Consider the following 12450-nt stretch of genomic DNA (forward strand, 5'->3'; position numbering starts at 1 on the left):
AAGACATCAGAATGAATTGATCCTTGGTTCAACACCCTGAAACACTTGTTTGGGCCTACTTATCCTTTTCTTTCATAACCATGAACTCTGGCCTACGTTACATGCCTTAAAAGTCCATTCTAATCATACATAGATTTCTGAACAGAAGAGAATATCTTCAGATTTCATCCCACCCATCAGGATTAATCTTTGTTTGCAAAAAACATTGTAATTAATGTATGATAGAGAAAAATAACAAAGGGGGGGTTCAAGACGTAAATTGCGAATGACGTCTTGAAACCAAAGGAGGATTCGAGTTGAAAACCTGAAAAGGCAGCTCGAATACGAAAATTGGGCAGCTGAGGCGATCGCACAAATTCTTTGATAAGGCATTGCACAATCCGAGCATGACCATGAAAGTTGGGAGTCGGAGAACACTTCTAGTAGAGGAGCATACAAGGTACCCCATCAAACCTTTGAGCATCAAATAAACAAAAAATACCAAACCTTTGACCAAACACAATAACCTGAGACTTTTTATCCTTTCCTTACTTAACCATTTCCCAAAAATAGCTTTGATCTTGGCACGTGTCAAATAGCTATAATTTATTAAATGATTAACATTGTAATTAATTCTTTGATATCCAATGAACTCTAGTTTTATGATTCGTCTCAATTGTAAAACCGTGAAAGGGGCAATATTTTCAAAACTTCTGATTAAATATTTTTCGAAACTCTTTTAATTGATATTTTTAGAACTTTGAAAATAAAAGAGAAACATTTTTTCAAACAAGACAATCTCTCTAGAGTGGATCTTGGTTGTAGCAAGAAATGAGGAACAATAGGGGCACTTTTAATGTTGGGGCATTTTTAGAGATTCAACATTGAATATTGGGGCATCTCCGGGGATTCAAAATCCTGATGCGAACGATCAGATCTTCCGAAGGCTTTTCCTCCACATGTAGGAACCAACAGACAAAAAAAAGAGATTTTGTCCAATGAATAAAACAATAACTCATTCATTATTCATACATTTTAGAGCATCATATTTATCATTTTTTTTACATACATAAGTTTTGCAGATTTAGTGTCAAGTTTCAACTTCAAGGCGAAAGATACTTGATTCAAAAGAGTTTGTAAAAATCGATGGTGGTTGCTTAACTCAGCAGTAAGAAGTCACACTTCAACCAACTTGACAAATTGAAAGATCGACATTCATCTCCAGATTCAACATTTCCAATATAAAATTTGACTCGCTTGACACAGTCTCATTTAATGCATATGATTATCTCACTTGAGATTGCTTTTCTTAAAACAGACTTTGTCTCACTTGAGACTGTTTCACTCGAAAGAAGGCATTTCATTTCACTCAATATTGTTTTTAAAAAGAAGATTTTATCTCGCATGAGATAGTTTCCCTTGAAACAAAATTTTGTCTCCCTTGAGACAGTTTCTCTTGAAACATAAACATTGAAAACATTTCCCTTGAAACAAATTTTGTCTCTCCTGAGACAGTTTCCCTTGAAACAAATTATTTGAATATGTTTTATTTGAAACAAATTTCATCTCCCTTGAGACAGTTTCTTTTGGAACTAAGTTTTATCTCTCTTGAGACAGTTTCTCTTGAAACAAATTTCATCTCTCTTGAGACAGTTTCCCTTGAAACAAAATCTTTGAATTTATTTCCCCCTAAAACAAATTTTGTCTCCCTTTAGACAGTTTCTCTTGAAACACAAAATCTTCAAATTTATTTCCCTTAAAACAAAATTTTGTTTCCCTTGAGACCGTTTTCATGAAACAACAAATATCTTTGAGATCGTTTCCCTTGAAACGAATTCTATCTCTTTCGAGACAACTTCTCTTGAAGCATCATCTGAACTGTTACACTCAGCTCAGACACATACTTGAGATGGTCGAGAAGCATTTCTCAAATCAAAAATAGAATGTGCACATCATATTTGAACATTTAAAGAATTCAAGATCAGGGATCAGAACTTGAAGATTCAAGAATCAAGATTCCAGACAGGCAATTGGAGATCGAGATTTCTCTCCATAGCCCCAAGATAATATATGTTCATAACATCACATATATGCATAACTTTTTTAGGTTTTAGCTAGAGTCAATTTCAACTTCACGATGAAGGATATTGAACTCGAAGCGACACGACTGGCTCAAGAGTAGATTTCAACTTCACGACGAAGGATATCTAACTCGAAGCCAAACTTCACAATAAATGGGGGCATCCACGGTTTCAACTTCACGGCGAAGGGAATCGTGTCCACTCACAACATACAATACTTGGATTTCAACTTCACGACGAATGATATTCAAGTCAAGGCTCAACTTCACGACGAAGGGGCCATCCACAATTTCAATTTCACGACAGAAGATATCGTGCCACTCGAGACAACACAAGTTTAACTTCACAACGACGGGACGGCTGGTTGTCAACAAATAATTTCCCAGTTTCATAACCAATTTCAACTTCACAGCGAAGGATATTGAATTCGAGACAACACAAGTTCAACTTCACAACGAAGGGACGGCTGGTTGTCAACAAACAACTTCCCAATTTCAGAGCCAATTTCAACTTCACAGCGAAGGATATTGGACTCAAGACAGCATAAGCTCAACTTCACAATGAAGGGGCGGCTGACTGTCAACAAACAACTTCCCAATTTCAGGACAAATTTCAACTTCCCAGCGAAGGATATTGGACCCAAGACAACACAAGCTCAACTTCACGATGAAAGGGAGGCTGATTGTCAACAAAATTTCCAGAGCCAATTTCAACTTCACGACGGAGGATATTGGACTTGGAACAATACTACCTACTTGGATTTCAATTTCACAATGAAGGATATCCAATTACCAGGCTCAACTTCACGACGAAGGTGCCACTCACGGTTTCAACTTCACGACGAAGGGAATCGTGCACACAAGCAACATCCATCTCTATATTGGATTTCAACTTTATGACGAAGGATATCCAACTCAAAGAAGGGTTATCTGTCAACAAAGACCTTCGAGTTCGACTACGCTCAGCTCCAAGGCACATCATGTACAGCATAGCTCAAGGCAAGAAGGGTTATCTGTCAACGAAAATTGTCGAGTTCGATTCCATTCAGCTCGATAACACCTCAATCACACTATTATCCGGCTGCAATCGAGGTTTTCAAGCCGAGAAGAAGATCTGGGTTAGCCGTGCCTTAGTAGCAAGAAGCCTTTTTTTTCCGTCAGCATAGCTTAAGTCGAGAAAAGCTATATGTCAGCGAAGACTTTTTGAGTTCGTTTTCATTCAGCTCGAGAGCATATCAACCACATTGTGGAGTCAATGGATTACTTTCCAGTCAAATTTTTAGCCAAGGTCTTTAAACCGAGAATAAGACCAAAGTGGACTACAACGAGAAGCCACATTCTGATTCAAATCATTTCAAGATAGACTCGACTTCGCGACGGAGGAGCCATCCGCAACTCAATTCGACAGGGAGTTATTCTTCAACTCCAATGAACGAAAATTTGTGTCTTTTTATCTTTGTCCTGTTTTTTGTTCCACGAAAAAGGACAAAGAGTGACAGCTGTAGACACCCATTTTCTTAAAAGATAGAACTAGCAAGAGTTCATCTCCTAAGAGGACTCTTCCACCACCATATCTTTTAAAGCAACAACCACACCAATAAACATGCAACAACCGAGCAAGGAGTCTAGTTGCATTAGGATTCTATTATTAATAGGATTCTAAAAATAGTTAGTTTTTTTTTCACTATAAATACATGTAATCCTCTTGTAACGGACAGATTTACATACAAAATACAGAGGAAAGCATGAAAAAAATACAAAGGCAAAGCTATTGGAAACGATTCGAAAAGAAAATAAAAGGTAGCATCTTTTTTTCTTGAAAGTTAGTTTGAATAACCAAAAGCGTGGGTTGCGCCGATGACCAAAAAGGGGTAGGGTTTCGAAGTTTCGAACCTAGATCTACTCCCGAGGCATGTTCATTTTTTAAAGTATTTAATATTCCCCCTAAGTCAATCTTAATCTTTAATTTACCTTGAAATTTACCATTTAATTTTACTTTTATATTAATTTCGTCCCCTATATACATATTTTTAATTATATTTTTTTATTTATTTACTATATTCATTTTTTATTTATATTATATTATTTTTATTATATATATCTTATATCATTATATATATATATGTATAGATACATTAATTTTTCCTTATTTACTATGTATATATATTTTTTCTTAATATTATATTTTATACGTTTTTATATATATATTTTCTTAATATTCTATTTTTGTTTTTATTTATTTATATATATATTATATTTTTACTTTATTTTATTTTTCTTCTATTTTTTTCTTAATATCATGTATATCTTTATCTTTTATTTCTTTTACTTAGTATTATATATTTATTATTTTTATTTGTTTTAGTAAATACTACTTTATATGTACACATTATTTTTATTCCTTTTTAATTTCTTTTACTTTTTTTATTTTTTTACTCCATTAATATTTTTCTTTTATCTGTGTCTTTGTTTTTTAACATTTTTATTTTTATTTTTTTATTATTTTTTATGTGTTTTGTTATTTTCCATTTTTTTTTGTTTTATTTATTATTCTCACGTTTGCACACTTGCCATCCTAATTCGATTTATACTCCGCTACGAGTCAAACGTTTTTATCTTTTAAGAGTATTCAAATCAATCAATTGTAAGTAATTTGAATCGGGTATTTTAAGTTTTAATTTAAATTTTGAATTTTCGCAACTAAGACAACCGACAAATTAATTGGTATCGAAAGAGCAGTTCAAGGGTGTTAATCCTTCCTTGACCGTAACCGACTCTCGAACCCGACATATTTCTGGTAAAAATGCAGATCATGTAAGATGGTGTCCGACCCACCTAAATTCGTTTTAAAATGGTCGGTGGCGACTCCAATCCACATTTGTCAAGTCGAAGCCCAATTCTGGGGCCCAATCGAAAGACGGTTACGACACTTACCATCCTAAATTTTTTAATTATTTTTTAAATTTATAACTTTATCTCCATGTCACACAATAATTAGTCATTAAAAACTCTTAAAAACATATATAAATAATCAAGCTTCTTTAATTACTAAAATATTAACCGGAAATTTTTAATCACCTATTATAGAGATTATTGAAAAATAGTAAAGCTTCTTTAATTACTAAAATGAGTATAAAATTATAGATTGTCATCAATATATATATATATATATATATATATATATATATTATCACTACATTAACATTTGACAAGGATTATCAAACAAAACAATACAAAAATTAGTCAAATTCTGGTTTTCATCCCTATACTATAATGAACTCGGGATCTAATCCATATTTTAATAAGATACAACTTGATTCTCCTAGTATTATTATTAATATTATGTCTTATTCCATATATTAGTATTTCCCCAATTCTCCTCCACCCCGCAAATCCCATGATCCCAAGTCATAAAGAGAATCTATATAAAACAGTACTTTATGATGTAAGCAAAGCATTGCCCCCTCACTCTTTTATATTTAACCTTCATTGACACTCCATTACCTTAAATCACAATTAAAAAAAAAAAAAGACTTGCTCTAGTAACATTGGTGCAGCTTTAATCTTCGACCACCACCACCATGAGTAGCCCTAACGCAGGCGGCGGCGGCGGCGGCCTTTCGATAGACGAGGAGGAGACGGCGGAGACACGGATCCGGAGACTGATATCCGAGCACCCACTCATCATCTTCAGCCGATCATCTTGTTGCATGTGCCATGTCATGAAGAAGCTCTTGGCCACAATCGGTGTTCACCCTACCGTCATCGAACTCGATGATCACGAGTTTGCTTCCCTCCCTGGGCCCTCTTCTCACGGCGGCCTCTCCTCCCGGAATCTATCTCCCGCCGTCTTCATTGGCGGAACCTGCGTCGGCGGACTCGAATCCCTCGTCGCTCTCCACCTTGGTGGCCACCTCATCCCAAAGCTCGTCGAAGTTGGCGTTCTTTGGGTATGATATATATATATATATAATCATAATAGCGTTGAGAATAATATAAATCAATCTGCCATTTTCACTGCTTTTTGGTTTCCAATATGGGGCAGTCCGCTTCCAGAAGAGAAGTAAATTCCTGCTTCTTCCTTCCTTTGCTTATCTTTTGTTTCTTTCCCTATTAGTTTCAATGGTCAAAGTTAGGGAATTGTAGTAATCAAGTGAATCGAATGAGATTGTAGTATGTGTTAAGCTTACGGTGTTTGGTAATCATGTTAAAAATCGATATCCAACTCTTGATTATTTGATCCATGAAGGATTTCTTTTCTTTGCTCGGCTTTGTGTGAAGTGAGAGTTAGAGCTTTGACGAGGGTTTTGATCTAAGGGGATATTTGTTTGTCTATTAATGAAACTATTCAGTGCTAAATGTTGAACCGTTCAACATTCAACGCGTTTGTTTCGCACCTTTGAATGATTAAACACATAAGTATATTCTGAATGATTCAGAGCCATTATCAAACAGCATGTCACATTCAGAACTAATTCATACATAACTTTTGAATCATTCAATATTTGAATCATTCAACATTTGAATCATTCAACACTTAATCATTCTGAAATAAACAAACAACCCTAAGTTAGTCAAGGAGCAATGAGTGGAATTGGCGGGACAATTGAAGTGGGATCCATTGCCAATTATGGAGCAATCAGAGCCGTTGATATTTGTTGTTTGTTAAGTAGCAGATGAAAAGAAAGGAATGGTTGATAGTGTGGTTTGGGTTTTCCATTTTTGGATGAAGGATGTTTTTGGGATGCTTTTCGTGACAATGACGGCCCACGAATTCCAATTATTATTGGGGTAGATTATACTTACAGTCATTGAACTTTTAGAATACTTTCACTTTAGTTACCAAACTTTAAAAACCTACATTAAATTTTTTATTCACTTTTGGTACAATCATAATTGTTAGTTGACGTGGCACATTAAAATCTTCTTTTAAAAAAATATTAATGTTTCAAATTTACAACTGCTACAAAGGTCAATTTTATAATGAATAGAGCGATTGTCCATCAATTTCAATGGTGAGAAGACTCTATTTAGCTAGAAGATTAACATAGTTTAATTTCAAGTTGATATGAAAGTTAAAAATGATTAATAAATAATTTCAACTTTTAATTTCAATCAAGGATCAAGGGTATTGAAAGATTTTTCGATAAGTTTGGATCGAGATAAAGAATGAGAATAATAAAACTAGTTCAATGATCTTTGTTTTAAACTTGTTTTAGTATTAAATAGTTTAAGTTTTCGTTTTATATATTTTTTAAAATTTTACTAATATTTTTCTATCAATGTTAAGTTGTATTTATTTGTGTCGAGTCATAATAGTTGATACAATATTTTGTTATTTTAAATTAATTTTTATTATTTTTAACTTGTTTTTTTTTATATTTTTCATAATTACATTTAAAAATAATCACTATAATATATTCGCATATTAACTTTCATCTTGTAGTGCAAGATCCCATCATAAGTTAAACTTTCATTTCTCTTAATATCTTATTTGCATTTGTACATTTGGGTGTTGTCGAGACGAGCAATTCTTGGTTAATAGTAATTAATAAAGCTCGAGGAAAGTGGGAATCTCATTGTTAATGGCCCAACCTTACTCTAAACGAAAAATAATGTAATAACATATATGTATGTACTCAAATGTACATTTCATCTGTACCATCTTTCATGGTGGGTAGTAGAAATTAAAAAAAAATCAATTCAAATAATATACGCATCTTTTGAATTTTAGAAAAAATAAGTACGGGTGAATTGGGGTTTTATATGTATACATACTTATATTGTTTAAATTTTTTCGATGTTCAGTGGTTAAAGCAATTTCATTTATGTTTGGATACTTAAGTCGGATTATTAAACAAGAGCAATTTCTTTAATTCGTATATTTTATCTATAAAATTTAAATATTCATTACATTTAATAGATATCAAATTTATTATCTGACATGAACTAATAATACATATTATTAATTTATAAGTTCCATAGGGTTTGGAAAAAAGTGCAACTCACGAGGGGAACAACCATGAAATATCAACCACAAACCAAGAGTGAGGTGTTAATTTGGAATCATTTTAGTTGAATTTTTACCGATGGTAATCAGTGATTAGCCCGATCAATGGACCCCAATATAGAATCTCTTTTATGATTCTGCCTATGAATAACACTTTGTGGAATGGAATTAATTGTAAAACCAAGTTTGGATCTTTGGGATTTTTTTAAGTAAATATTTGAAGTGGAAGAAATGAGAGATGAGTAACCCACTCAAAGGCACCTTAATGGTTTTGCCTTTTGTCTAGGTCTAAAAGTAGGGGGGGAAAGTAGGAATGGCAACAGGTCGGGTTCGGGGCAGGTTTTGCTCGCCCCGTCCCCGAACCCAAAAAGAATCCTCAACCCCGACCCGATCCTCGACGAATTTTTTATCAGGACGTCCTGTCGGGAATTTTTTTTGCTCCGTCCCCGAACCCGACCCGAAATATTATATCCGAACCCGAAAATAGTTTATATATAATTCATATAAAAAATATAAAATATTATATATATATATATATAATTAATATAAAAAATATAAAATATTATATATATATAATCGGGGCGGGTATCCCCGAAAAAAATCTCTAATACCCAACATGATATCATTCAACTCGATCCGACCCAAACTTGACCGAATTTCGAGTTTTCCCATCGGGTTCGGGTCATATTGCCATCCGGGAAAACATCTTTAATTCACTTTTACCTTTTTCTTTGATGGGTGAGGTCATGGTTTTGCTTTGGCTTCTTTATTGGGTCTCCCACTTGTATACATACATACATACACATGCATGCATGAACTTTCCATGAGCTAAACCGGAAGCAGTAAGTATTGAAACAAGCAACCAAAATCTTGCTGTTTTAGATCAAATTCATGTTACAATGAATTTATTACCGGAACGGCCGCAATGACGGATGCAGAACCGATTTCCATGGCTGTAATCCTGAACCTCACTCTACTCTAATTCTTTCTGTTCAAAAAGAAGTCTGTCAAAAAAATGGCTTCCAATTCTACAATCCACCCCAATCCATGAATTTCTTCACCTCATCGTACAGAACCAAGATGGCTGCAGCACCAGTGCTCCTAAAAATGTTAGATAGTGCCCCGCGGTAAAAAGAAGTCACCCCTTCCGTTCTATAAATCGTCCTCCAGCAGTCCAGAGTGCCGTGGTACATCGGTTGTTCTAAACCCGATTGCATCATCATCCGCCTCCTAACTGTATCGAGTGGATATGACAACAATCCAGCAGATGTTGTCACAGCCTGCGCAGCCACCCAACGTTTCCATAATGCCAACTCAGTTTTGGATTTTTCCGACATGGTTTCCTTTATTGTATCAAAACCTCCAAAATATAGACCCCGATGAACAATCATCCCATGTAGGGACGCAGGAAGACCCCTGTAAATTCCCCGGAATCCATCTTTTTTGCGTATGGTGCTCAGGAAATGGTAGATGCCTCTGAATTGACGAACATCGGTTCTTCCAATGTCTGCAGCAAGGCGGGTGTGAGCAATGTCGAGAGGGTAGATCAAGATCAATGTTGTGCAACCAGCTGCAGCTCCGGCAATAAAGTTGGCAGATGCTCCAGAGAAAACATGATCATCTCCATAATTTCTTAATATATTTTTATACAAGTCCTGCATAAAGAGATGCAAGGTGAGTAAAAATGATAACCAGATGGAGATGTAAGTATACGGGAGTCCTATAAAAAACCTCAGAAAAAAAGTTATATATATGCGTAAAAGACACAGACTATTCTCTACCATCTCATAAATCCTACACCTTCGACTGACAAATTTAAAACCAGAGACTTACTACTGTAGGGGAATACCGTAGGAACTTTCGAGTTTGCTTACCATCAAGTAAAATTTTATCTGAACTGAAATAGACTGTCCTCGACCTGTATCAAATCATCTATCAAGTGGTTTCATTGAACTATTCACATATGTATGCTAGGCAAATTCATCTAGCCTATTCCTAATTTTCAGTATCACTTTACCTTTTCTGTCCCTAACATCATGGTTATCTTTGAGATCAGATTTGATGAACGTGCCACACTATGGAAAACAAAGAACAAAAGAAACAGGAAATCTGGGCACGAACGTGCACATACATGTAGAATAAGCTTCAGTTTAGGTTCTAATTCGATAACAACTTTCAGTTTTATTCCTACAACCTTACTATAATCAATAGTACTATGACTAGTTCTTCTAACAGTATGTACAACTTTATACAACTTTCAGTTTTATTTCCAGGTTACAACTAAAATGTACATCTTTCAAGGTGGAATAGGAATAATCAAGAAAAAATTATTTTCAAGTTCAAAAAGCTTTCTCTCTTTAAATTACATTAAAATCTCAGCAACATTCTTTATTATATGCTCCTATACTATATGACGAGGCCAACACAGTAAATCACCATATTAAGATTAGCTGAATATGGAGTACAAAGGCTCCTAGTGCCAACCTAAACTACCTGGTTAATGCCCTCTATTAGGACTTCAACTCTTGCAAACTCAGTAAACAAGATCTGAAATACGGATTAGACTCCATCTATTTCTCTTGAGAAAGAAGTTATATTCTCCATCAAATCAAATCTTCCCTTTTCCTCTATACTTAAACTCCTCGATATAATCTCCAGAACATATACAGGCATTTAACAGTCCCATCTTATTGACATGCATTTGGTTTTCATGCACTTATAGATACTTTAAGGCCAACAATGAAACAAATACAACATTACTAGTTTGATTGTTATTCTCTATCATTTTCTTTGAATGTACATGAAATTTATAATAAGATAAGATTGCCGCCAAATTTCCCTGTTCCAGCCAAATCCTACCTGGGTCCTATGAGTAAACTCTATCAAATTCCCAATTATCTAAGATAATTAAACAAGATGAGAACTGCTCACTTCATAGCATGCCCTCCAAATGCAGCCTATACTTAGTCAAAGTCATAAACACTCAATTTGGATCGATTAAAACCAAAAATTCTTGTATTCCAAAATCATAAGGAAAATGAACCTTAAGGAAAGACTAAAACATTAGCACGAAAGCACCCTATGGTGGTTGATATAAGGTTGAGCAATAGGAATGAGACTATAGATACATGGAAGTGAAATGGCCAAATAAATTTATCAATGCATAAAGATTTGTAGTCTACACAAAGGCCATATTGGAGCTGATTCCATTAGGGAATCCCGAAGGCTGACAAAAAATGGCCAGAACTAATTGTTACCAAAAACATGTTTTCAAAAACTCGCCAATATTTGAGAAGAGACGTTTTCCTAGGACAAGGTGATAGATTCACATGTAAAAGGAATCTTTGACAAAAAGATCAGCATGATAGCATTAATTACCACTCAAACGTATCAAACCAAAGAAAACATGCAATGAGTATATCAGAATCCCAAATAAATGAAAATAACATCACAGGAACTCAAAGAGAACTTTTATCATTCATTTCACGTGCATGAGATATATCTTCTCAAGAACATTAAACAACCGATCTATGAATAACATTTCATCCAAGACAAAAACAACCTTCTTAAAAACCTCATTTGATTCACTCTAAAAAGCTCAGAAATGAAATCACATGTTTCATTTTACTTCAAACCAAAAACCAACATAAAGAAAGGGAAAGATTACAAATTTGAAAAACGAATCGTTACCTTGAGCGAGAAATTAAGAGCAACAGAAGGGTAATATCTGAGAACGCTACTCGCATTGCCTCTCCATAAAGAAAGAATGCCTTCTTCTCTAACAGTACGGAAGATACAATCAAACATCCCTTTGAATTTCCTCCTCCCACTTCCCACGAAAGCCAAATTGCTGTCTTGGGTCTGAAGCAACAACTTCGCCCTCTCAATCGGTGCCACGATCGTGTGCACCACGCCGCCCATCACCGCTCCCGCCAACAAATCACGGTGGAAGCTCGCCAACCATTCGTACGGCCCCGACGTCTGTTTTAACCCTTCTCCTCTGTTTTCTACCTCGTATTCTTCTTTACTCATAACTTCGAAAGACCCAAAATCTGCTTTCAGTTCAAGAAAGGAAGGAAAGAAAAAGAAACCTTTTTTCTTCTACTGAATAGAAATGGTGGGAAAACAACTGTGGGCTAAAACGATTGAAGAAGCATTGCCTATTAATGGGATCATAGTAAACTCCTCTGTTTATATAGAACAGAGTTTTAGATGTCCTCTCTCCTTAACTATATTTGTGGGTGTGTAAGCTTTGCGAATGTTCGTCCCTCATCTACCACCGTGTCCCCAAAAGGGAAAATAACGATACTTGTCCTAGGCGGTTCATTTCCCAGTAGGGCTGTTTTGATCAAAGGGAACTTTAGGTTTTCTTTTTCTTTTA

The 12450-nt window shown here is 34.9% G+C and overlaps 2 protein-coding genes across 2 annotated transcripts; one reads left to right on the forward strand and one right to left on the reverse strand.

Annotated features, from left to right (window-relative positions):
• The first annotated feature begins 5622 nt into the window (after positions 1-5622).
• LOC120192439 (glutaredoxin-C6-like) lies at positions 5623-6142 on the forward strand. Its single transcript, XM_039195224.1, has one exon. It carries the CDS (start codon positions 5641-5643, stop codon positions 6013-6015), a length of 375 nt encoding a protein of 124 aa, XP_039051155.1. The 5' UTR covers positions 5623-5640; the 3' UTR covers positions 6016-6142.
• Positions 6143-8978: 2836 nt separating this feature from the next.
• LOC120192502 (probable ADP,ATP carrier protein At5g56450) lies at positions 8979-12180 on the reverse strand. Its single transcript, XM_039195277.1, has 2 exons — positions 11760-12180; positions 8979-9724 (listed from the first exon to the last, which is right to left on the reverse strand). The coding sequence occupies exons 1-2, from the start codon at positions 12099-12101 to the stop codon at positions 9098-9100; spliced, it is 969 nt and encodes a 322-aa protein (XP_039051208.1). The 5' UTR covers positions 12102-12180; the 3' UTR covers positions 8979-9097.
• Between the last annotated feature and the right edge of the window lie 270 nt (positions 12181-12450).

The sequence above is a fragment of the Hibiscus syriacus genome, unplaced genomic scaffold, assembly GCF_006381635.1.
Source record: "Hibiscus syriacus cultivar Baekdansim isolate YM2019G1 unplaced genomic scaffold, ASM638163v2 tig00116975_pilon, whole genome shotgun sequence".
NCBI classification, from domain to species: domain Eukaryota; kingdom Viridiplantae; phylum Streptophyta; class Magnoliopsida; order Malvales; family Malvaceae; genus Hibiscus; species Hibiscus syriacus.